Genomic DNA, 27960 nt, shown 5'->3' on the forward strand with positions numbered 1-27960 from the left:
TAATTACTTTCTACAAAGCTCAAAGGATCAGTAAGATACCATTTCTACTGGTCAGCCTTCAATTACTCTCTATGAGAATTTATGAAAACACTTAAATTTTGAGAGAATGCTATAATCTTAAACGTGCAAAAGATTTTTGCAAAAGATACTCAAGGGCAGGACCAATATTAGGAATACTATGTTTATATCTATTTTGGAGAATTAAGAAAGTTTGTAATCTACAAATTGGAGAGATTTCTTCTTTGTGAACCAAAAGTTTGTCAATGCCGTGTTAAACATACCAAATATAAACACATCTTTAAGATTTTATAAAACTTATTTCATCTAGTTTATGGATTATATGAAGTACTTCGTGATCAAGGAATCAGACTGGGTGCAGCTCTGAACATAGTCTTTTGCATATTATAAAGTTTTGTGATCAAGCAGTCTTGTCTCAAGTAGTCATTCTCTAAACTATACTCAAGTTTTTGGGCCTCCGGGTGGCCCAAGTGATCTAAAACACTGGCCTTACTGATCGCTGTCATCTCACTTCTGGTTGCGTGGATTCGGGTCTCAGACTCTGCCAATGTAGGTATGTTAGAAAGCTACCAGTAGCTTCCCATAGGTCAGGGGTTCTCACCTGGATTTGCCTGGGTTCTTCCTCCACCAGTTATACTGGGCACCATGTATAGCCCATTTTGCATTGAGAAATGTCGTTCAACCCAAAAACAACAAAAACAATACTGAGTTTTAGTTCTTTGTCATGATTCTCTTAAAGTTCTACATCCAGGATCCAAACAGCGACAACATTACAGGGTTAATAATATGACGGTCCTCATCTGTCTTTGAATTCACTTAAGCTATGTATTAACTGCCAGTGACTTGTAGACTGCATTCATTAATTCAATCCTATTTTGATTATCTGATCATTTTAATATCCTGACATGTGAATGAAGACAAATGATAGTGATGGTTACTTAAAATCATGAATATAATGATTTTTCCTCCACTGAAAATCGGTAGAGTCAATCTGGCTTTTAGAATACTGTTTGACAGTCTTTGTTGATTAAGCATCAAGAGCAAGGTGAAATACCTGGTTAATAAAGCAAAGACATTTGATAAAAAAACAAGAAAATGTCTATCAATCATGTATACAAATGAACAGCATCAACCACAAGTAGAAAATAAGCATGTAACCAATCTTTTCTTGTACAGCTTGTTTATTTATGAATAACTTGCCTTAAAAGCTGGCCCTTTTGAATAGCACAAAGATTTTAGATTAGCCTACTGTTAGCCTTAATCTTTGTTGGCACATGTCAAGTATTGTTTTAACTTTTCATGCCCTTGGGTCATTTTCAGGTTCTTTTGTCTCACAGAGAAATCTACAACAGTACTTGCAAACCATAAGTAATCTTTTCCACCAGGTCTGGAATTTAGCAGCTAAACTACATTTCCAAAACATTTTGGAATTCAAAGTTAAGAGGCTTCGGCTTACAGGGAAAATAATGATGGTACTAATGACGGAAAAATTCAGGACTTCAAAACAATTTCAATCTTGAGGGGACTCCTGTGTACTTAAGTTTTGGTTCTGAGAAGTTTCACTGTATATACGCAGTGCCATGAATTTTGAGATCAACCTTTGTATTGTTTCTGTGATCAGCATGGTTTCTTGGGTCTAGAATATAACATAAATTTTTCTGAAGCCAGAAGGACTAGCAGATTTACAAACTGACTGGTCCTGCTGAATCATCACTAGTCCTTCTTCACAAGATGACTGGTCTTGCTGAATCATCACAAGTCCTTCTTCACAAGATGACTGGTGACAACTGATACTATACTGAAATTAACAACTAGTATGACAGTAAATTTACTAGCCTTGGGCTACTTGGGCTATTGCTAATCATTGGTGCCCTGCTTCTATTAATACACAGCAACATTACAACAAGTGGATACATTATTTGTAGATGAGAATTCCTTAAACTATGCCAAAGCAAACTGAATTGGGTAAATAAATCAGGGTTAAACTGATTTTATTATAATATACATTTGCTTATAAAATGAATCCAACTGCAATCAACACAGACCCTGATGTGCCACTGCATAATGCACTAGCAGATCAGGGTCTATGTTGTTATTCTCCTGAATACTCATAACAAAATGCATAGACCCAGATTTGCTGGCACATTATGCGATGGCCAATCTTGGTCTGTGCAGTTTGCAGTTGGATTCGAATTATAAGTGAGTACATACAATAAATTATGAAAAAGTTCATTTCATTACCAAGGATTTAATTAATCACAGCAAGAGCTTTATTTTGTTGAATCAATGATCCTAAAGTGTCTACAAGATTTTATTAAACTACATGAATACATAATGGGATGCAAAGTTTTGATCATTTTACAGCCTTGTATAGTGTCTTCAATTCTTCAATTAAAGTGGACCCTATTAAAATGAATTTTGATTTAATATGTACTGGTATGTCTGAAAGAAACAATCAACTCTTATAAATTCAAAGTCAGACCTGTCTCATTTGAAATGTCCATATAAAGGACACCTGCTTATGAAGGACAACACATGAAACCTTTTCTAAATTTCTCCCTTGTGAGCTCTGGGAAACAGAATAGGTGAATTATGACCTCCAGCATGTAATGGAGATACCCTTTTTGATCAGTACTGAAAGGATTTTATCTGTTTTTATGTTCATTATGTATGTCATTTTGTGGGAGGATGCCTAAACTTAAACTTCACTATACAACCCAATACCTAATTTTGTCTTAATTATGCATGCTCTCTCTCTCTCTCTCTCTCTCTCTCACACACACACACACACACACACACACGCACCAGTATATGAAATATATTTATCAATAGAGAAAACAATTTGATAGTCACATGAGTGTCCTATATACAGATTTCACTGCACAAATAATTTATATGTTACTGTATACATAAACTAAATACTTACCACTGTATATGACACCAATATACTTATTACAGTATATAAAACCTATATACTTATTAGTTAACAGTTTGTTCCAAAAGGGTTCAGCTGTATTACATTTTTGTTTAAAGTCACCTTTAACAAGAGGGACACACAACCTGTATGTAACATCAGCATCAGATAAAAATAAAGCTAAATCTTTAGCTATGTGGTTATCTAGGGTGTGGACTGACAGACCTGCACATGGATGCCACAACTACTTCTATGTCCAGCTTCTATCAAGGCATCATGACATAAATGATGAATGAAAATAGACTATTTATAATGAAAAATATCATAAAACTTCAAAGTCTCAAATGCTGTAAGGGCTGTTGCAGTAAAACATATACCCTCCTGGATGGCACTTCAAAAAAACTGCTGTAGGTAGTTGTGTTTCAAACTATTTTGATTCTGATAGTGGAAGTTTAGTTAGAAAAATCACTCCTGTTGTGGGTTGTGTTAACAAAACGAGAAATCACTGGTGGAGTTGTCAGAAGAAGAAAAAAAGAATATATACTGAAAATCATATCAAACCCCTTCCTAGCAGTCTCCAGATGCTGAAAACATAAATATCAGCATTGAGGTCTTGCATGTAGGACTATAGGCCAATGGATCAGAAATGATGCCAGTACACACAAGTGCACCAAATCTGTATGAATTTGCGTACCTTTAAAGTAGTGATACGCATTCTGCAAATTAGTTCAACATCGCAGATATAAAACATGTACTTTGTGCAGTATGAAATTTTTATTCAACTTTTAACTTTAAAAGTGCATGTTGCAACATAATTCGAGCTGCCAGTAGCAGTCTCGCAGTGCTTGATGCGCAAACATTGAAATAGCTGGATACTTTGGTTCGACATGAATGGCTGTTAAACTTAATTAGTTCATCGGGTCCTGAAACAAGCATTTACGGTAGTTTTAACGATACTTTCATCATGGAAGTTTTACAAATGCGTGTTACAAATAAGGGCCACACAGGACAACAAAAAATGGCTGAATCACAACAGGGTCTGTCTTCAGATAATGTTTTCAGTTGGCAAATACTGGCTGGTGATAGCTATGATGACAATGAATTTCATGTATATCAGTCTGTTGGACATTGGGAAAATGTCACTGGAAATACCAGTGTGTGAATTGAAGCCCAAAACTGATGTTGAGTGCGAGTCTGATTTACAAGTTTGATGGACAGGATGCCTGTTAGGCCTAACCTACTATGCAGCGTTATTTCAAAACTACCAATCCTAAACACAGGCAATTTTAAAGTTCAGTGCAATTTTAGTTTCTTTTCTCCAGACATTCAGCACTGAGAGATTTTGTGCTAATTTAAATTGAGCAAATAAATAAGGATTTCACAAATTAAAAAGAGCATATTCAAGATACCCATGTCTATGGGAATGTAAAACCCTAATACAGCATTATGGAAGAGAAAAAAGCTGGTTTAAGAGGCAGCAAAGTACTGATTCAAGGAAGTGAAACTTTTGAAGAGTTAATGTTTGTGAAAACTTTTCTTTTTGGAAAAGAGATATCCAAGAGATTATCTGTGAGATGCTGAAAATTGCATAACCATAAAGAACAGTAACTTGTTCAAGCTAGTCATGCATATGCTTTTCAGACAGCAGGCAATGAAATGAGTTCTCAGCATGGAATAATATTCATACACAGAGGAGGAGGATCATATTAAATTCAGAAACAATTAACAGATTAATGATCATAGGGAACATCGGAGAATCTCCACACAACATAATTACGTGTGTGTAGATCACTAGTTGGCAGAAACACTATGGCAACAAAAGAATAATTAGACAAACTTTCATATCATGCAGATGCATTACCAAATGAAGTACATGCTCTCTATGTGCAAAAATTAAATGACATTAAGCATAAGAGACTGACTGATCTGTGTAAACTCAAAGCAAGATGGATAAAATTTGTCCTGTTTATGTTTGGTTATTCCTATGTATATTTTGAGCATGGTGATATTTTCTGCAGACCTTCTGGCAGTTCATTCCAAGCCATCATTTGGTATTTGTATTACAAATTGGATTACTATTATCTATTACACAACATTCTGAAGCAGTGTCATTAACTAACGATGACAATGATGAAAAAAGACAATGTCATTCTGACATATGGATTCTTTACTGCATTCATAATCTGTTTGTCCTGGTTCTTTTGTACCATCTCCTTTAGTTTTACTTTTAACAAAATTTTAACTTATTTTTTTCTTGTAATTTCAATATTTGTGATCATGTATTATTGTCAACAGGTACAATGTGCTTAGTTGTGTTGTGAAATCTAACACTATTAATTAACAAGGGACTAAGTGGGTCAACTTCATGTGTGCAAAAATTATTGTCATATTACAGAGTGTTGTTAGAAACAGCAGATTAGTTGTACAAGATGTATTTCGCAAAGTTTCAGAACCAGCACTTGTATTGTCACCACATATTCCATTTAAATAATAATATCATTATTTCTGCCTATTCCTATCATTATTTTCCCAGTGGTATTAATTTCCTGATCTGATGCTGTTCGTTTCTTGTGCAATTTTTACATATCAAAGAATTCTCACAGTATCACTAAAAAACAATGACCAAACTGAGTTGTTTGAGAAAAAAAAAATCACTGAAGCTATGTGTTCTGGCATTAAAATCTCACATTAAACAACATTTGAAGTTAACATGAAAGTAATTTAGGATGCAACTGTATTAATTTCACCTTTGATATATTCAAATCTTGAATTGATGGAGGAACATGGCTCCAAAATAAACACATCAATTTTAGAACCTGTTCATTGACTATGAATCAAGTATATAATCTGAGTCAAACTGAATTGTTAGAAATTTTTTAATTCTTTTGACAAAATCATAATTAGCTGTCAAATGTGGAGTAAGACTATGGTCTTTCTGCCATCCCAAGCAAGACCCCACCACAACCATCTGACCATGCCCAATGACATCAGAGTACTAATTGATATACAACTAGAGATGACATCTTTCTGAGTACATGTATTTTGATATCAGTAAGATTTGAGTAAAAAAAATCTTTTGCGAGCTTGTAACTGAAAAAAGTCAGGGACATTGTTTTATTAACATAATTTCCATCCCATTACAGCCATGAGTTGGAAGACTTGTTATTGAAATTAGCACCTGACTCTCTGGTGTAGTATCGAAAGCATACATTTCAAACTTGTTTAGATCCAGAAAATGGTGTGGCTGATATGGTTTTCTTTTAACAAAAGCTGTCATCATAGATGTGTCCTTACTGATAAAAATTTGATCATGATCACTTGGAAATTTTAAGTTATTAATTTTAATATCATGGTGTTTGCACAGGTTTACAATTGGAACTGAATTAGTACAGCGAGTCCTGAACTCCTGAGTTTTGTGCAGAAACAGAATCTAAGCAAGATGCATCCAAAAATGTAGAGGTTTTCTATCTTGGATTTAGTCTCCCATTGCATTTCACATTGATATACATATTCACAAGCAAATAGCATAGAAACAGGAAAAGTGACAAATTTAGATACATATCATAAACAAGACAAATAGTATGTGGGGGGACAAAATCATAAGAACAGGCTGGAATGGAGAAGTTTGATAACAACAATAATGAGTAGAAGTGTGTCTCTTTTCTGATGTGTGCAATATTATTTTCTCAACTTCAGTAAGAAATTGCATCAACGGGAAGACAATAATGGGTGTAGTTAACTAAACCAATGTGAATTTAGCTACTTAAAAGATGTATCAAATCAATTTTAACCTTCTGATTAATCTCTTCTGGTCTGTTCCTGTCCATTCTGGTGATTATGTCCACTGAATCAGTATGGTTGGAAAAAGTTTTGGCATATTTAAAGATTGAAAAATATTTTAGCAGATTATGATTATGCACCATAATTCTGCCTGAGAGATGTGAATAATTTCATTTCTTGGTTTGTTGACTCTGGTTGTTACTCAATTCAAATGCATCATTAAAAACCACTGATGCATTTTTACAGCTTGAGACACCCAACACCACCAATGTAGAACCACTGACCTTCCACAAGTAACTGGCAACATTCTCATGTACACATTGGAGGCAAGTAATCACATGACAAGCATCTTGTACCATTTTGCCTTGGAAGCCCCTCAGATCTGTATCACAAATCAAGCATCTTATACCACTCTGCCATGAAAGCCCCTCAGACCACAGGTATAAGTATCATATGAAAGACTAGAAGTAGCGAGAGAACCTGTGACAACTGGATTGAAAGTGCAGAATGTTACTGCTAGGCCATTAGTGATGATGATGATGATGCTGTTGACAATACAGTTAACTGCAATGACATTGACTTTAAGAGTACTCCGGGAAGAAAATTACTTTTTGACTTTCATCCATTTTTAAAATTCTAATTTATGTTTAACTTGCTATATCAGGGCTCGAAATTAGCGGTAGTCCGCTAGCCCGAGGCTAGCAGATTTCCAGTCGAACTAGTAACTTTCATAATGTCAACAGTCCGATGGGCTAGTAGGTTTCGGTTATCAACAGTTAGCGCTTGGTTTTTGCCATTCCCTAATAAAGATTTGACTTCAGCAGATGTTCTATAGAATCAAAGCATTGACCATTGTAAACACAGTCATAAAATATTAGCATGAAAAGATGATGTCAATTTCTGCTTCGAAAATGTGCATTAGAAGCCATCCGAATTTGTGTATTTCGCTTAACAGTGCCAATTATGGTCCCATCATTAACAATGGGACTTGGGTAATTGATCCTAATTAGTCTGATAACGAACTAAATGAAAAATGACGTGGTATCACACTTTATTCAATCGACCACAGTGACAAACTACAAATGGGTAAACCACACAAACGAACACGGCAAAAACTATTCAAAGAAATTAGTTTGCATGTTTGTTTGTGTAAGGTTTTTTTTTGTTCACTTGCCAAACACTCAAACAGTCACAAATGGAAAACTGCATATTCTACATTTGCATCGAAATAATTATAAGAATTAAACTGATTTATTACGATTACTTTATTGACACATCCTTTCCATACAACTACTTTTTCTATGATGATAAGAATAGTCTTTTTATTTTTTTTCCCTTACAAGAATGAACAAATAATTGGATACACGTGAAGATATCCAAGCAGAATGCCATATATTTGTTGGGAATTAAAATCTGAGCATGGGCATCTAAGATTTGAAAATTTTCCGCCTTATTATTAATTTCAGCAATACACTGAGGTCCGATTAATTAGGAAAAATTACCAAACTTACGCTATTAAAGATGAGACCGTAATTGGAGCTGTTAAATACAACGCGACGAGTCAAATGGATTTGTTTAATGGGAACACACCTTTTCCGAGCTGAAACTAATATTATCTTCTGATGCTAATATTTTATAACAGTGTTTACAATAGCCACTGCTTTGATCCTGCAGAACATCCACTTAAGTCAAGTCTTTATTAGGGAGAGGCCATTTAATTTTTGGGGAAGTTAGGGCATAGGCACATGTTTTGAAACATGTTTCTTGCTCTGACTTTATGATATAAAGGACACTGTGCCATTCCTTTCCTCACTTTAACTAATTCGCATCAGCTATACTACAACATCTCGTATTTCAACACGAGGCACAATTCCCTCCTTCTAAAACAGGCAAAATGTGGCGTTTTATAGAAAGTGTTTAGCCACCAGAAAAAAAAGCAAAAGTTGAATGAAAATGACATGAAAGACAGGACTAATTCTTATGATAGGGAAAAGCATAATCAAACGTTTCGAAGACATGGACAAAAAAGAGCAAATGGATGAATTATGATGAGGAAAAGAATGTCATGCAGTCTAACTGGTGTACGGAATTCGCAAAAACAAACATAGAAAACATCCAGTTTTTTAGCCGGTTGTTCGAACTTTAAAACTGAATCGGTAAACATACAAGAAAGCTGTGGGCAACACAATGAGAGTTCAGAGAGAAAAGCAGCTATGCAGATACCACCAGAAGAATCGACCGCTGGTAAGATCTTGGAAAGTTTAAATCAGAATGTGTTTGACCAGCGCGTTAATTTGTTTAAAATGCACATGCTATCATAAAGAACAAAAGACCCATCACTGATTTTGTATGAATGTGTCAGTTGGATGAGATGAAAGGGGTTGATGTTTGAGAGACTTACAGGAATGATAAACAGGTTGTTACATTTACTCACTACATGGTTGAAAGTAAAATGCAGAAATTTTTAAAAGGTGTGTAGTGTGCGACGGTTGTACTGAAACTCCAATTTAGGAGGAGGAAATTGTATGTATTAGAATTCGCAAAGGAGGAGAGATTAAATAATCGTTCCTGGCCATTGATATTGTAGAGAAGGCAGAAGGGATCCTAAAGGTGATCACCACTGCACTGCAATGTTTTACGGAGACGAGTAAGGAGACCAGAACAAACCCCATATGGACCCCCGAGTGCAGGTAGAGGACGAGAAAGGAACCTGGATCCCTTTCTGGAACTGGATCCAGGTTATCTTGAGAAACATGAAATGTGAATTGACTGATTGATGATTTGAAATAGGATTTATACTTCTGTACTTCTGCATTTCATATGATAATGATATTTATAAAATAAAATTTTTGTTAATTTCAATACAAGTGTGTGACATTGTTTAGTGGACAGGATTAGTTAAGATTTGGCAGGACTAGTAAATTTCTCAGTGTACTAGTCCTTCTGGCTACAAAGAAATTTGTGTTAAATTTGAGCCCTGTATATGTATTTATTAAAAACATATTACTCTTGCAACAAGGCATAAAAATAAAGACATCAGTAACTGAAATATATGTTCTTACAAGAAATGAAATAAAGTAAAAGTATGCAGAAAATATGCAACATCACTTCCACAGGCATTTATGTTTTTTTCTGACAAATCATGTATCATAAGTTTACCAAAACATTTATTGAAAAAAACAAAAACAAGGAATCATACCATCTGACCACACATTTAAAGCAATACAAGATTTAACTATTGTTCTAATCAAAAGCAGCCTGAGAACAAAGAAAAATAGCAAAACAGTGATCACTTTAGTGAACACAGTTTAGTAACGATACAAATTCATGATTTCTGTATTAGAACAGAAATATCTATCATAAAATATGTATTCATGGACATTAAATTAGTAGGTATTAAGGGACTGATCAATGACATCTACAAATAATAAGCCACCATGAAAATTTGTGATTTCACAGTATCAGAGACATACATGGCTGACAGACAAACAAACAAATGGACAAAAGACTGATTATAATGAATGAATACAAATAAAAATATGCATTAGATTATATGATCTATAAGAATTCAGATTACCTCCAGTCTGCTGTCATTTAAAACGTTTGTCCCCAACCTAATATTAAAATCACTTCTGCTGCCCACTAACCCATAGCCAGAAATTATGTAAAAAGAATATGCTTCTGTAGGGGGAAGTGTTTTTTTATACTAAAACATATCTGATGGTGGATCATTATTTTTTTAAACTGCTTCTGTTATGGGTTGGTTGAATTTGAAAGTGCCCACCCCCCACCCCTGGTATATGTTTTAATGGAACAGCCCAAAAATATATGGCATTGTGACAGTGTGACTTTTTTCACACTCACTTTACCTTTCACAGAGCTGTCTGAGGTTATGTGACATGGCAGAACTGGATAGATGGCTTGATCCCAACAATTTTCACAATCTGGTGAGGTGGATATGGTTACAGTGTCATCGAGGTGAAGGCCAAACCACAAAGCTATACAATCCAGCCTGCCCTGATGCTTCACTGTGAAATCTGCCACAAGATCCATGCCCGAGTCCAGTCTCCTCAATTCCTGCAAACAAATGATGGTGTTTATTTGAAAATAGGTGCGTCTATGATTCATTTATTTACAAAGTCAGGTTACACCCATATCTACTTAGAACTATGTGTAATGTTGTCAATGTATGGTTTTGTAAGAAACAGTGGAAATTTAAAAATGGTTTATTTTCATTCTGGCAAAATTCTTTAAAGAGGAGAAGACAAACCCCAAAACTAGGTTTCAAACTACAGATACACCATGGCAGAAAAAACCAGTACCAATAATACCAAACTCTCCAGGTTTTTTAAATCTTTATCCACAACACTTTCAAGAAAACAGCTGAAATTTATTTACCAAAAGAACATTCAGACATAAAGTTATGCATAGAGCTATTTAACATAATGCGGTGCTATGATCAATCAAAGTAATTAAAGACTGGTTAGAAAAGCCAACAACCAAGAATTCAATTATGATTTTCAATAAACAGTTATTAAAGATTTTAGTTTTTCTTTGGAAAATTTTGTTGTCATGCATTTAATTTTACGATTTTCACTGCATTTCAACCAAAAATGCTTTATAATAGACCATTCCCGACACATGTTATTCCTGTTCATTGATTTTTGCATGATAATCTGGTGACAATTCTGTGAATTTAGGGATTTAAAGCAACACTGCCAAGTTGCGAAATTAGACCTTGCCATGAAAGATATAGCAAATGTCTCCAACCAATTAATACTGATTTTTGAAATTTCAATAAATTCCCAACACTAATAAAAAGCAAGAGAGCTGAAAGAGAAGGATGATGCAATAGGCATATGTATTTGTTTATAACTTGGGTCCAACTGCAAACAACAAAGACTCTAAATTGCCATTACATAAGATCAGGTCTATGCTGTATGTTCTGGTGATTTCTCCTAACAAACTGCACTGACTGTCAGCAGTTTTGGGTCTATACAGTTTGTGGTTGGACAAAACTTATAAGAATACATAATAAACATTTTTGTTAAAACACAATTTATTTATTTGTTTTACTGCACTGACTTCTCCAAGAATATAATATTCTAAATTTTATATCTGATAGCTGTAGGTACATTAAGAACCTATCTTTTTTCTCTGCTGTGAATAGCCCATGCAAAGATCCTTACTAAGCGGAATCCCTAATGTCTTTGTAGATTATCAACTAACCAAAATAAATTTGCTTCTACATAAAGAACAGATTTTTTGTTCTGGTTGAAAAATGAATTAAAGAATAATGTATTAAAGTGATCTTTTGTGCCTCACTCAGATTCCTTAGTATTCTGTCATAAAAGAAGAAACAAACAAAATAGCTACTTCATTCTTATAACAAGACCTTCCTTTTTAAGTTTCATAAAAATCTGCTCAAGCCAGCACAATCTCTCAGCATGAAGTGTAACTTACTTTGAAGTGTTCATACAATACAGATTGCTGTTGTAGGGTTTAATGCCATTTTGCAGCACAAGATAGCCTATACTTGGCGGCCAGTATAAATGGTACAGGAAGAATCCAGGAAAAACGCCGAAAGAACCACTGACCCACGAGAAGCTACTGGCAAACTTTCTCATGTACCCAATTTGTCTGAGGCCAAGACTCGAACCAATGCAGACAGAGGTGAGATGGCAGTGATCCATAACATAAATGCTTTACACCACTCGGGGTCCCTAAAAAGATTGTATATAAAAACCAATCCTCATTCGGCCGTTTTTTCAGGATTCCACTTATATTATCAGTTGGAACTACTGAACAACTGATACAGCCAAACATTTTAGAAAACCATATATGTTGATTCTACTGAAATAAAATGCACCATTCATCCTGAACTGAGAGTAATGAATATGGTTCTTGTACTACAGTCAAACCTGTCCGTAGTGCCCACATATGTGAAAAGGCAAAAATGGCTTTTGTATACAGGTGACCTCTGAAGGAAGTTTCACTTCTCAAACTTGGTTCATAAAAAATGCATGTGCTATGTACCAAACAGCATTGCTATTATTATTTGTATTAGTATCACTGCTATTATTTGGTGTATATTACTATTACTTGCAGAAGTAGTATGCTAACAAGATACATGTATTTAGAGTAGCTATTTAGCAAACACAAAAATAACAAAATAATAAAATTAAAAGTTCCACACAAGGCTATTGTATCCTCACTCTAATCCCTCATGTACATTACATCATCAATGAGTCACTATCATTGTCACATGTGTCAAAGTTTTGATCAATTTTTTACAGCTCCTTTTATTTGCATCCGTACTTTACCTATGAGTGGGAAACGCAGGATTATTTGTTAGGCCAGCTGGGATAACACTGGACAACAAATTTTTACAAAAGTCATGTTACTGAAATAAAATTAGTCAATTCTTATCAATTTTTATGTGCTGAACACGAATATGACAGTCAAATTGCAAAATTGGCTCTAGTTTTTTTGTAATCTGCAAGAAATTAATGTTTACATAACGAAATGCATTCCAATAGTAAAAGGTCAACTGTAATAGCCTACCTATAAAAAATCAAGTCATTGACTACATCTTAGATTTCTTCGCCTGTCTCTTGTACAGCTGTTCGGGAGCATCTCTGAGGAGTGTCCAGCAGTAGTCAGCCAGCATTGTAGTGGACCATTTTCCCTGGTATCTTTGTTCCATTGTTGCGATATCTTGATGAAAACGTTCGCCGTGTTCATCACTAACAATACCACAGTTGCTAGGAAAGAAATCCAAATGGGAATGAAGGAAGTGAATCTTTAGAGACATATTGCAGCCAAGTTTCTTATACTTCATCAACATGTCTTCTACTAGTTCCTTATAGTTTTCTGCCCTAACATTTCCGAGGAAGTTTGTAGAAACTAGGCGAAAAGCATTCCATGCTTGTTTCGCGTCACCTTCCAGCAAGTTGTTGAACCGGTCATCTTTGAAAAGCTCTCGAATCTGAGGACCCACAAAAACTCCCTCTTTAATCTTTGCTTCGCTGAGTCGAGGGAATTTTTCATGCAGGTATCGGAATGCTGGCAAAGTCCGGTCAATGGCTTTCACGAAGTTCTTCATCAAACCTAGTTTGATGTGAAGGGGTGGTAGCAAGATTTTCTGAGCCTCAACCAGAGCTGGGTGTTGGATATTCTTCTCTCCAATGGCTACATTCTGCCTGTGAGTCCATTCCTTCCTCATGTAGTGCATTTCCCTTGCTCGGCTATCCCACTCGCATAAGAAACACATGTATTTTGTATATCCTTGCTGCAGTCCCATTAAAAGGGCAACTACCTTCAAATCACCACAGAGGTGCCAGCTGTACTTGTTATACTCAATGGAATTCAGTAGCTGCCTTAAGTTATCGTATGTCTCTTTCATGTGGACAGCATACGCTACTGGAATAGATGGAAGAATGTTTCCATTGTGCAAAAGCACAGCCTTGAGACTCAGTTTCGAAGAGTCCACAAATAGTCTCCATTCTTGTGGGTCATGAGTGATTTTTAAAGCATTCATGAGGCCCTCAATATCGGAACAGAATATCAGATTACTTTCCTTTCTGAAGAAAGGCTCCAATTGCTGGTGGCGCTTTCGATATGCAGTAATTGTGACATCTTCTTCTAGAAGATTCCATTGTTGGAGTCTTGATCCTAGCAATTCTGCCTTGTTCTTTGATAAGTCCAAATCACGAATCAGGTCATTTAGTTCTTCCTGTGTTATTCTGTGTGGGGTTGATGATGCACCACAGTGAAAATCTGGATCACTGCATGCTGATGGACCAGGAGAAGAACAGGTCGACTCACCTTTGTCTTCGTCAGATGAATCAAGAGAATATTCTGCTGGAGGTTCTGGAATAGGAAGTCCCTCACCATGTGGAACTGGTCTCAATGCAGACGGAATGTTTGGGTAGACTATTCTCGACTTCTTTCGCTTCGTTATTCCGCCGGAAAGAGGAGGAACCAAGCAGAAGTAACAGTCATTTAGGTGGTTGCTTGGCTCTCTCCACACCATTGGGACTGCAAACGGCATTGATGACCTTTTGCAATTCAACCACTGTGAAAGCTGTGTTGTACATGTAGCACAGCATATATGCGGAGCCCAAGGCTTGTCTTGGTCACCAACCTTGCATCCGAAGTAAAGATGATATGCCTTCTTCACTTGAGAATTGATACTTTTCTTCTGGTTGGCAAATGTCACTTCCCCACAAATATAGCAAAAATTGTCCGCGGTATTAACACACTTTCGAGGCATTACTGTTCTTTATTGTACGTAAATGGATAAAATAATAAGTTTTATGTAACAGTAGCTTGAACTGTCTCGCACAACGTCTAAAATATTTTAAATGCTGAACCTATCTGATTGGGCTTTATATAGTACACTGCTTACGTCAGCTTCAGCAGCCGCCTGGCATTAGTATAATAGGCCTACACATGTATAGTACACTGCTGACGTCAACTTACTTCAGCAGCCGCATGGCATTAGTATTGCATTGCATCAGAAAATGATGCAATCAAATGTGGATGATGTGAGCATGATGGTATTATGCAATGTTACATCATTATTCCGGATGTTGCTGCAGTCCTACTGGAGAAATTTACACAGTGAAACATAGAAAATGAGGTATATGAATATCTTCAAAACGAGAGCCAATACAAATTTTTCACGGTTATATTCGTGTTCGGCACACCAAAATACTACAGATTAGGGCCTTTTCAAGTCAGTAATGATTTCACTGTTGACCAGTGTAATTCAGCATGAAAACAAGTATTCATACAGGACTATTTGTTAGGCCAGCTGGGATAATTCAGCATGAAAACAAGTATTCACACAGGACTATTTGTTAGGCCAGCCGGGATAATTCAGCATGAAAACAAGTATTCACACAGGACTATTTGTTAGGCCAGCTGGGATAATTCAACATCAAAACAAGTATTCACACAGGACTATTTGTTAGGCCAGCTGGGCTAATTCAGCATGAAAACGAGTATTCACACAGGACTATTTGTTAGGCCAGCTGGGATAAATCAACATTAAAACAAGTGTTCACACTTCCAACAAATTATGGATTACACAGTTGCTCAAACTAAACAGAGATAAAAAAAAAAAACCAGCTTTTGTAAGAGACCTTTGATGATGATGAGGGAACGAAAAGAAGCTTCTTGTGGCAATCAATTCACATAATGTACCTTTAAATAGTCTATGCCTTATCTCATCAAACAAAACAAGTCTAATCTGCATACTTAGAGCGTTCACTGCTGATATGCTCCAGTGACTGCAGAAGGCAGGGTGAAACCACTGCTTGGTTGAGAAACACATAACTGCTTACCATGGAAGACAGATGACTACTTATTAAATGATATTTAAGCAGCAAATTTGCCAGGGGAAAATATAAAGACCATTGTGACCTGGTGACCATTGAACTCAAGTTTTGACTGGATTTAAAAGCATGTTACATCTACAATAATGTTATAACTCATAGTCACAAACTAAGCAACAGAAAAAAGGCAAAACCAACAAGTTTCATAAAACTTAACAATTTAATTATCTAAGTTATAAGTGAAAATATGAGAGGAACTTACAGTATTATGAAGTGAATCCAAACTAGTCGTTAAGATGGTCTATGAAAGTCATAAATGAATGAAACGTTCCTTATAAATTAAAAAACCGGAAATGTAATGGTCCTACAAGAACCATGAAGTTGTCAAGATGGCATTGTCCAGAATTCCTTCAAATAATTTATAACAGTTTGTTCCTGAATAATAGCAAAGTCCAAATAATGAGTACTTTCTATTTCCACTGAAAAGTCCAACAAATGGTTTTCCTTTCAAATGATATCTAACTACATCATAAAACATGCCTGCAAACTAACAACAGGAACACTTATTAGTGTAAATGACTAAAAACTCGGAATGAAACTGCTTTCTCTCCTTATATACACCATATATTGCAACTTTATTTCACAACTGCCCCCACATGACACAATATACTACTCCTTTGTGTCAAACTGGCCTTTTCATGTGACCTATCCCAACCAATAGGAAGTTACAGAATTATTCTAGAAATGCTGAAACCCCATAAGCCACTGAGAAGTTAAGCCAAAGTACCATTTAAGTCTTATTATTAAGATTATTATTAATGATTGTCAACACATATGTAAACATCTATTTATAGATCCTATGTAACTACTACACTTTTAAGATACTCGGGTCATGCAGGCAATGCTAACTTAAAATATTCTGTACAGTTTACAGCCATGAACAAAATTATAAAAATGAGATAAAATCATGTACCAAGAGTTACAAAAATATACATATACATAACATTAAATAACACCAACATATTAGTGAAAAGAGGCTAAACACCTAAAGACTACAACTATCAATAAAATGCACAATGAACAATTCTTACAATACACAAGCCTGCCACAATGTATCAGTATTATACAAAGTACATGTATACCTGAAGATTACAAAAGTTGACCTGAAGCAGTGTCACAACATCAGTCAGCTTTCTGTATCCTCCCTTAAGACGACCAAGGTTTTCAGTGGTGTATGGATCCTCAGGGATACTTCCTGTTGAACAAACAATCTGTATGCCAGTCAAGTCTAGACTTCGTAAACCTGGGTACAGGAACCTGTTAAGAAATAAAACACTAATCATATAAAGATTCTTTAGATTACTCCTGTTCAGTGGCTTTATCTAAAACTGACATATGTATTACTGTTGCTAAATCCAACAGCCAGTATTATAAAAAGAACTGATGAACTACCAGAACTAAGACAGCCATAACTGCTAATTAGCATACTATTTTCTGTAAAAATAAAAGTTTCATGTTTAAAATTGTTTTATTTTATTGGAGATGTCATGGGTTTAAGGCCATCTCTCACCACAAGATAGGCTATACATGGTTGCCAGTACAACTGGTGGAGGAAGAACCTGTGTAAACCCCAGTAAGAACCACCAACCCACTGGAAGGTCCAGGTAAGTTTTCTCACATACCCACAATTTGTTGGCCGAACCAGAGATTCAAACCCACATAGAAAGAGGTGAGATGGCAGTAATTAGTAAAGGTGAGTGCTTTTGACAACTCAGCCACCTGAGGACCCACTTTATTAGAAATGTATTTTCAGTTGATAGTGTAAATTAGACAGAAAATTTGAAAAAAAAAAAATAATTACATTGCAATCTATCCAAGTGTCAAACCAGTTAGTCACACAAGCCATGTACAGCAGATCTGGGTCTATGTAGTGTGCAGGGGTACCTGATTTATATGTGAAAATATTTGACATACAGAAAAATCAAAATATAATGATTAAACATAAGAGAGGGTTCCTGCATTATTTATTTGTTATTGTTATTTTGTTTTTCGAAAGATATTTCCTATCATTTTTTTTAGCCTTATTTAAGTGTGTGATTTTTTGCTGAGGGCATCTGCTACACAGCTATTTATCAAACAGGGGATTCTCTATCTGCAACGTAATAGCTACGTCAATATCAAACAAATAATTCTACCAGTGGTAGGCGATCTAAGGTTTTGAACATTCCACAGCATGGTCTTAATCTTTTATCTAAATTGCCATGTGTAATCTGAGTAGAAGTTCAATATTCAAAACGAAGGATGTGTTATTTTGTTTGACATATGAATGACTCTTGCATTTTTTATTCTTATGAGTTAATTGTGAATTGGCTGAATCATTCTTGTCCAGACATGTGAGTAACCAATTTTCGTTTCTTTAAATCTATTTTCGTGAACATGAACAGTTTAGGCTACCTAAAGGGGCAACTCACAAATGAAATTAAGATTATCGGTAAATGATTATAGTGATGGGGGTCCAATAGTTAAACAGTACAAGACATCGACCATGACAGTTAGGATGATGGGTGACTAGCAGGATTTTTACCTACCCACCACATCAAAACTATGAAGATTGGCGTCTTATATTGTAGGACTGGTAATCCAATTGTTATGATAGTCTTTGAACCCCCCTCCTCCCAATCTCTATATTCATTTACCTACAGTTTTAAATTCATTTGTAACAATCTGCAGTGAAAGTGCTGTACAACATAACCCCCATGTTCTTCTTGGCAGATTTTGAGTTCCCATCTTCTTTTTTCAAATCTAATCAAGGCAAGAATTATTTGTGTTCAGAAAAATTATAAAGATTTGTTATTTGATTCTGTCAAATAAAATTTATTAAATTTTCTAAATAAATATAAACCTACCATTTTATTTTGTTTTAAAGACATGCAGTGTGGATGCCCTCTGATTCAGTGCTTACAATAGGTAATTTGCTGGTGACCCTATTTGTAGTAGTTAGTATAAAGTACTTCTCCGTACAGTTTATTCAGAAATAAATGCAACTGAGTATGATCACATGGTTATGTTCTGACCAATGGAAATCTTCCTTACATTTATCAACTGATGCAACTGCCAGTATTGTATTAAAAGTTGTCAATTAATATTATTGCCAGGTTTTTCCATAATCTTATCAAGGGAATAAGGATTCTTCCATACATGAAGATAAACCACACTCCATGTAAGAGAACAGCTCCATAGGCCTAATCAGTGAACCAGTAGACATGAAAGAAAAGTAGGAAGACAACGACCAGTAAATCATGGTTTAATCCAGTGAAAGCATGGTTCTATGCCTGTGATAGGACTGTGCTAACTTTATAGTTGTCTGGTCTGGGCTGCAGCCACTGGACCTACTTTATTCAGTTCTTGTCCCTGTGGAACTAGACCACACAGATATAAGCTTGAGATGGTTGACTATGCATGGCAGAGAACTGCCTCTATTATGTCCATTTTAATGCTTTGCTTGCCAAGAGGTGCACTTGTTCTACATAGAATCTATGTTAGGGTTTGGACTGAGACAAGGAAATCCCAGTTGCTGGTTTATATTATTTGTCTCCCCACGAGGCTTGTCTGAGTAGGGAGACAATTAATATAAACCTGCAACTGGGATTTCCTTGTCTCGGCCCAAACCCCAACATAGATTATTTTTCTCACCCAATATTTTCCTTTGAAGTAAAAAGAATTCTGCACTAGTGTTCATGTTCAATGTTTACATGTGGCGCATTAATATAAATATGTTAATGAGGGCTGTGGTGTGACCGTTACATCTGAAGTACAGTTTATACACGTGAGGAAAGAAAAATAACAACATAAAATGCTGCACAATAATGAGGCATTATCACATTTAATATATGGATGTTTTATATGAAATTGACAATACATAATTAATATTTATTACAAGAAACTGTTTTATTTTCATCAGTTCCAATTCTGAAAAGTTATATTGTAAATAATAAAATGATATTGGTTACTCAGCCCTACTGTAGTTATACTTAGTACAATCTGTAATGAAGAGTAACATCTTTCTTTAGATTATTCATGGGTAATTAGAGATCTGTGTCACTATCATACATAACTATTCTTTTCTTTGGAGGAGGTGAAACTGTGTGTGACATACTTGTGCTGTCCTTAATATTGATTGTAAAATTACCTCTGTGATTAATAGACCTCCAAAAACGGACTCTAGTGGATAACCGTATGCTAAACTTTCAAGTTCACGGATTCTTTGAAGATTTATTTTTCTGTCGTGGAAAAATGGCAATTGCTACAGTGAAATTTGCTTATGGAATTATGTGCTGATGGATAAATGATTCCTTCTGGCTGGTAAGTGTATTATTTGTCATTAAATATTGTAGGTATATTTTTGATTCAACTGGGGCACAATGGAGATGCTTAACAAAATTAGAAAAACATATGTTTTATATAACACTTTTCTGGCCATTACTAAGTTTTCCGTAGTTGTTATGAGAGTTGGGAGGGTATGAAGCGTATAGGGCTATGGTCTATATGCATGGAGCAGTGTTTTCTATTATACTGTTCATTTCACACAGCATTGAGAATTTTATCCTACCTGTAGCACAGTCATTTTCAGGTCAGCGTCATTAAATGTAGCTAACAGTATATACTTTGTTTCACACGAAGTATTTAAAACTAGTTAGGTAGCTTTAGCTACATTTAATGACGCTGATTTAAAGTTGTACTGAGCTAGGACTGCATATAGGATAAAACTGACCATGCTGTGTGGAACAAACAAGCATAATACCAAAAAGCTGGACATCATCTGTGTTTGTCTTTGTCTCTCTCAAAATGTTTTTGTATGATGTGTTCTCAAACATGGATTTAACTTAAGTTACTATGTTTTTGTTATATATTTGTTGCTGTTGTTGTTGTTTGATTTTAGTACAACTACATCAGGCTCACCAGAAGACAACAAGGGTTTCTTTTTTAAAAGTAGTTCTGAGCACACGGACACCTTGACTGAGACGACTGGTCTGAGATGACTAGACTGAGACAGGAAAAGTAAGGTTAGCAAAATAAGTAGATTTCTCTGTAACATGGGTGAGAAATTGAGATCTTGATGCACTCCGAGCATATTACCCGTTTTAGCCATGAAGATAAGGTTATGGTTATATATAGAAAGGTGCCCCCCACAATCTTCTGCGGCTTTATGCAGTGTTTTAGCATGCAGACTGGGCACTGCATCACTGCCTCCTTATATTTAGCAATGGAGAATCACCAAATCATCTGACCTGAGCTGAAAGGGCACGAAACTCGCTGACACTGCATGCTGAAGCCAGGGCTAACTGAAAAAATGCTTTGTACAACTCGTTAAAGGCTTGAAATGATCTGAATTGAACCATGTGAGCACCCAGAATAAATTCCACTTGGGAAATGGGATGAGTGATTTTGGTCTATTAAATTTGAAACTGGCTCAAAGGTCTGATGTGTCTGAGAACATCAAGCATAGCCTCTAATCATAACTGGTGCTAACTTTTTCTCCTTGAAGAGCCAGAAGAAAATGTTTTCCATTTCTTGGACTGAGACATTCAAAGGAACAATGCTGATGCTATCACACCAGTTCCTAAAGACCAACCATTTCCCCTCATGTACCTTCAAAGTGGATGGCCTTTCAGGTGGCCCCAAAGTGCACTGTTCATTGGGTGGATGGACCATTCTGTGATGGGTCTGGCTCGTTCTTAACAATTTACTGCCCATCATACTTAGCCTGTCCAGAATAGTTTTGACCTGGGCAAGTATATTCATCTGTGAGAACAAGCAGAGAACTTCCCAAACAAGTACACAAAGATCTTATGATTTCAGCACCACCCTGAGGAGATACACAACCACCACAGAATGAGTAATACCTTTCCATCAATTTGATTCTTCCCAGAATGAAACAGCTGTTTATTATGACTTTCATTTCTAGGATACTGATGTGGAAAGGCAAATCTTCTAGCCTCTTGCCACTGACCATACTCAAGCCGGGCGATTTATGCGCTCCCCAACTATACAATCTGGTATTGGTACTGACAGTAATTTCCAGTTGGGGCTTCTGTACAGGCATTCCTGCTGAAAGCCATTGTTTGGTATGCCATTGGTGCAGGAAAGACATGACTTTGTTCAAGATCATGCTTTGTATCTAGACACATCAAAATGGGATGCCATTTGGCTATCAGAGCCATCTGCAGAGGCCGCTGGGGAGAATGAAAAAAATCTGCCACCATCTGAGTAGTCTGAGAAGTTGTAGAAACTCTCTCATCAAGATCCATTCCATGCTGGAAATGAGCTCAAGAATCTGTGTTACATACAATAAAGGAATGCAAACAAGACTGCAAGAATCTGTGTCACACACAATAAAGGAATGCAACAAGACTGCAAGAATCTGTGTCACACACAATAAAGGAACACAAGACTGCAAGAATCTGTGTCACACAATAAAGGAACGCATACAAGACTGCAATAATTCCATGTCACTCATATAAAGGAATGCAAATAAGACTGCAATAATCCGTGTCACTCATATAAAGGAATGCAAACAAGACTGCAAGAATCTGTCACAGACAATAAAGGAATGCAAACAAGACTGCAAGAATCTGTGCCACACACAATAAAGGAATAAAAACAAGATTATAATAATCCTTGTCACCCACAATAGGGGAAGGCAAACAAGACTGAGGTTTGTAAAGAATTCCATACCAGTGTGGACAAAAGTCTGATTTGTCTCAGCTGATCAGAAATCCTAACTGACTCAAAATGAAAGATCATTTCTGTTCTTGACAAGAGATAAACTTATTTTTGGAGCATGTCATCAAAATATGCTGCCAAGTAGTGACAAGAATTCCTGTAAAATTTCTACCTTTTCATGATTTGGCTGACAAATCCACCATGGAGGGGGAAGTTTAAATGATGGGGTTTGGAAAAGCAACTCTGAAGTCAATACAAAACAACTTGGATTGCTCATTCACTGTTGGGAAATGGATCAATCCACATGGTTTGAAAATGAAGGAATGTGGCACCCACAGGAAGACTGTCTGCAAACAATCAATTTGGGTATCAAGTCAACATTGATTGTTTGTACACTTAGAGAGGAGAAACCTTGTTTCCTTTACCTTTTACCAAACAGTTTCTAAAACTGAGAATTTAGTTGCCACCTGAAATTGGAATGAGGATGAAAATGTCAGTGACTTTGCACAACACCACCATGGCATGAACAATGTTGGGAGTTGGTTTTCTGCAAAGAAAGCATTGGAATTGCCTGGGTCATCTATTTTATCAGCCAATAATTGGAAATTTCTTTCATCTTTGCTGACTGAAAGAAAATGGAAAGATACATGTTCTTCATCTTCCAAACCCACTGAAACCTTGACTGTAAAGGCCTGCCTTACAGCTGATGGGGCTGTACACTCAGAAATCAGCAATGCACTTTAAAACTGTATTCCATAAGGTCCATAGTAGGATCAGCATACAGTGAAACTTCAATGTTATCCCCACACTAACTGTGCGGGGTTGTCCTCATCAGGTATTCTGTCAGCATCAAAATTAAACATGCAGGAGGCAGAAATGGGGCTGTGCCTTTATCATTATGTACTCTGGGCATAAGCAGTAAAGATTTATTCCTGTGGTTGCACTGATGACCAGGCAAGTGCCACAGTTTGTTTTCCTAGTTAGAAATGCCAGTAATCATGATGGTCAGTAAAGCTGGCTCCTGTGTATTTGCTGGGAAGTTGGTTTGTTTCTCTATTGGATAGTCAGCCCAACTCTTGACTCGATAACTGGTAAGGTATTTGGCTGGATGGCAGATTGTGAAAATGCCAAGTTGGATTGTGCAGCTAAACAGACAGATTGGCTCACTGGATATCCATATAGCTCTGCTTAAACATTTATGACTGGCTGGTATACGGCAAGGTTCACTGAAGTGATTGATTTTCAGTCACTGATTATTGTGTATGGCTGATTTAGTTGCTTGAATGGCTGGACAACAGCCAGAATGGTGTTATATGGACTTGACTGATGGCCATACAGTTCATCCACATCCTGAAAATACTACATGTACCAAGACTTTGAGGCATAAGACCAAGATCCAACATGTGGACAGACTTATGGCCACTGTCCAGCCTAGAAAAGGGAAGACAATCTTCCATATATTCCAACTCAATACTGGAAGTAAGAGGGATGAGACAGAACAAATTCATCGAAGGCCATCAACTGTATCATAGTCTCTTGTATTAGTTGCTTTATTTACATCTTCAACAAAGCCTGCTGAGATGGTAAGTTTGCAACCATTTGTTCATCCATTTGCAGCTGTCTTATGTCATGGTAGTTTGTGGTACTGTGTTCACCACTCTGGGGTGGGGAGTTACCACCAACACATCCTTCAAATTGCTGGCTTGTGATGGAAACTTAAAGTGTTACATTCCACATCCCAGAACTTACTCCTTCTCTCTTTAGTCTGAAGGCCTTATCTTAGTACCATAACCAGCACGTTTTCTATCATACACACTGCATGTAGTCCATGCAAGACAAGTGACATGAGTGTCTTCATTACATTTTCTGTGATATGTCAATATCTCGGTAAATTCTCTGAAATAAAATAAGGACAAAATTTTGTGGGGAATTAACAACCTGAATTTTGTTATTGCAACAATGAAACAATGCTTTTTAATTAATAGGTAAATAATTTTAAAAAACAGGGTGCAAAAACAAACAACAATGGGTATTAACTATATTGTCTTGGAGTAAATTTTGTTTAAAAAAACAAAGTCCACAACCGACTTTCATATAAAAGTCAGTATCAGACTATTTGTTTTAAAAATGACTGCAATAGTTAGTATAAACCTTTATCATCAATACAATATCAAAAATGACAGATGGTTGTGAAATCCAAAAATCCAAAAGACTGATTTAGATTCCTTCAGAGGTGAACATGCATCAGTGAAAGCAAAACGTTAGTAAACAACTGTAGCCATCTAGTGGTTATAAGTGGAATTAAGGAGAAGGACTGCAAAGAATTTCTTCCATTCATTTATATTCCATACAGACAGGAACAACAATTTGTTTATCTTTCCTTCATTGCTAGATTTGAGAGGTAACAGAGCTCCCCAACATTAATATGATTAGGGAACATATTCAAAGAAGAAATGGACACACAACATACTGCTGATCTGAATGGTCTAACATCTAAATTCAGTCAGAATTTGGCAAAAGCTTTTTTTGCTTTGCATCTACTCACTTGTTCTTTGATCTGACAGCATCACATTCAATCCCAAGGACATAAACAGTGGCAGAAGCAGGAATGATACGGCCTTGAACCTAAACATAAAACAATGTAAGCAGATATGATACGGCCTTGAACCTAAACATAAAACAATATAAGCAGATATGATACGGCCTTGAACCTAAACATAAAACAATGTAAGCAGATATGATACAGCCTTGAATCAAAACATAAAACAATATAAGCAGGAATGATATGACCTTGAACCTAAATATAAAACGATATAAGCAGAAATGATATGGAATGAACCTAAGCATAACACAATATAAGCAGGAATGATACAGCCTTGAATTGTTCCATTAAAAAATACATGGGACCCAGGGAAAGCACTTTTAAAGTGAGGTACTCACCCATAGATGCAATTTAAAATTTTCTAATCATTTTAACATGAACTCTGTGAAGTCAAAGTATCCTGGTATATTATTTTTAAAAACTGCCTTCTCTGGGTACCATGTACACCACTGAGGCACTCCCTCGATAACTCGCACACAACAGGGTCCACAAACATAGACTGCACTATAAATGATGCACAAGTCACTGAAGGACTTACAAAAATTGGAAAAAAATCGCTTTGACATCGAGAAAACCTTATGGGGGAGGGGGACCAGCGTTAGCAAACTGGGCTTTTTAATGACTGAATCCTCATTTTACAATCATGTCGATAATAATTTTTATATAATGTGCTTTTTCTAATGAAGTTGTTCGTTATTCTGTTTAAATAACATTTTTTTCTTCAAAATATCCAACATATGAAAGATCATTCCAACTGGTTTGAACAACCATCACGTGTATGCGAAAAATCTGTGCATTATGTCACTGCTTTTTGTGTTCTTGATGAGTCTGGTTCACGTAGTGGTCTTTAATAGTATCTTGCCAAATTGGTAGTCCATAATTTGGGAACTAGACTAACTGTTGATACACCACCAAACAAGATTCTTTTTCAAAAACATGTGACATTTTTTTCGTGATATGTCTACGTCAAAATTTAATTTTTTATTGTTCAATTAGCACAATATTAATGTCATGATTTCAGTGGAAGTAATAACGACATTTCTTATCATCCCTGAGGATATCTCTAAATGCCAGTTCAAGAATTCTCTGAACCTCACTTGCCCACAATGGTCTGTATCTGTGAAATCAAGCTCGATATTTTACGAAGTATTCATTTAGCTCAGTTGCCTTGTTATCTTTGATCAGTTACGAAAGAGTCAGTTAATTTAAGGTAGCTTCTGTTACATACACAATAACGTTTATTAAAGTGTTCAACTGATCAAATGAAGTGAGTTCAACTGACATACGACCGAGGCTGCTAGATTTTAAGTTAGTCCAATTTTTGTGTCTTTTAACTTTTCATTTATTCCACCTCTTTTAATTCAGTGCAACAATACAACAAATACTTCTGCAATTCAGTTATCAAAAAACAGTCGGCACTTAATTAGGTTCTCAGAGAAACGCTCGCAGACATAACTGTTACAGCAGACTGACGCATTTTATGTTTAATTACAAGAGGACACATTGCATTTATGACGATTACACTTAAAAGGAACTAAAAGATGGAACTAGAACACAATTTTCAATTGATAATTTTTTTTATTTAATTTGTATTTATTTATTAAAGTACTGCCTCAACTTGGCGTGACATTTTCATTGATCGAAATTTCCTTACATATCATTAATTGAGGGGTAATAGGAATGTCGTTTGGAATGAAAATGTAAAAAATTGTACGAGCTATTTTTAAATTTGATATTTCATAGTGTTGATCAAAATTTCCAGGTCCTATCTACCCTTTTCAATGATAAAACGAGCGATACATAAAAGTTTCCGTTACCAATTTTGATCGCGATTTTCTTCAAGTTCAACAAATAGGGATCAATTTTCGGGTTTAAAAAATGGGATCCATGACGGATACCGCGTTATAAGCGGGTTTGCGAGTTATCAGGGCGCGAGTTATCGAGGGAGTGATGTATGTTTAAAAGGAATAACCCTAAACATAAAACAATGTAAGTAGGAATGATATGGCATTGAATCTGAACATAAAACTATATAAAGAGGAATGAACCTAAACATAAACCAATGGCAGCAGGAATGATATGGCCTTGAACCTAAACACAAAACGCTCTAAGCAGGAATGAACCTAAACATAAAACAATGACAGTAGAAATGATAAGGCCTTCAACTAAAACAAAATGATATAAGCAGTAATGATACGGCCTTGAACCTAAACACAAAATTATGTAAGCAGGAATGATATGGCCTTGAACCTAAACATAAAACGATGTTTGCCACAGTTTGGTCTATAATGTAACCATTTGCAATATTCACATTCTATCGACAACCAACAAAAAATAATCATAAAAATACCGTACCACCAAAATTTGTTTCATCTTTGAGACACTGTAAAAGCAACAACTAAAGAACTCCATGCAAATTTCACCGATTTCAATATATGTCGAGGGAAAAAATTGAAACACTGAAAAATATACCAATACTCATTGAACGTGTTCCAACGTGCTTAGAATATTCACTGATATTAATAACAGCACACAACCCATCTTTCGTTCCTTATTTACACTGGTACTTATTGGCACATCTG

At 35.9% G+C, this 27960-nt stretch overlaps 1 protein-coding gene across 1 annotated transcript in view; it reads right to left on the reverse strand.

Moving 5' to 3' along the window:
- Positions 1-27960, reverse strand: part of LOC149796973 (protein arginine N-methyltransferase 9-like) — a 46011-nt gene that overhangs the window by 6786 nt on the left and 11265 nt on the right. The window contains exons 5-7 of the mRNA XM_089961657.1: positions 25322-25401; positions 17196-17370; positions 10582-10789 (exon numbers count right to left, since the gene is read on the reverse strand). Of these exons, the coding sequence (XP_089817783.1) occupies positions 10582-10789; positions 17196-17370; positions 25322-25401 (463 nt within the window). The remainder of the gene's footprint in view (positions 1-10581; positions 10790-17195; positions 17371-25321; positions 25402-27960) is intronic.

The sequence above is a fragment of the Sinohyriopsis cumingii genome, chromosome 6 (genome assembly GCF_028554795.1).
Source record: "Sinohyriopsis cumingii isolate HCF-2022 chromosome 6, ASM2855479v2, whole genome shotgun sequence".
NCBI classification, from domain to species: domain Eukaryota; kingdom Metazoa; phylum Mollusca; class Bivalvia; order Unionida; family Unionidae; genus Sinohyriopsis; species Sinohyriopsis cumingii.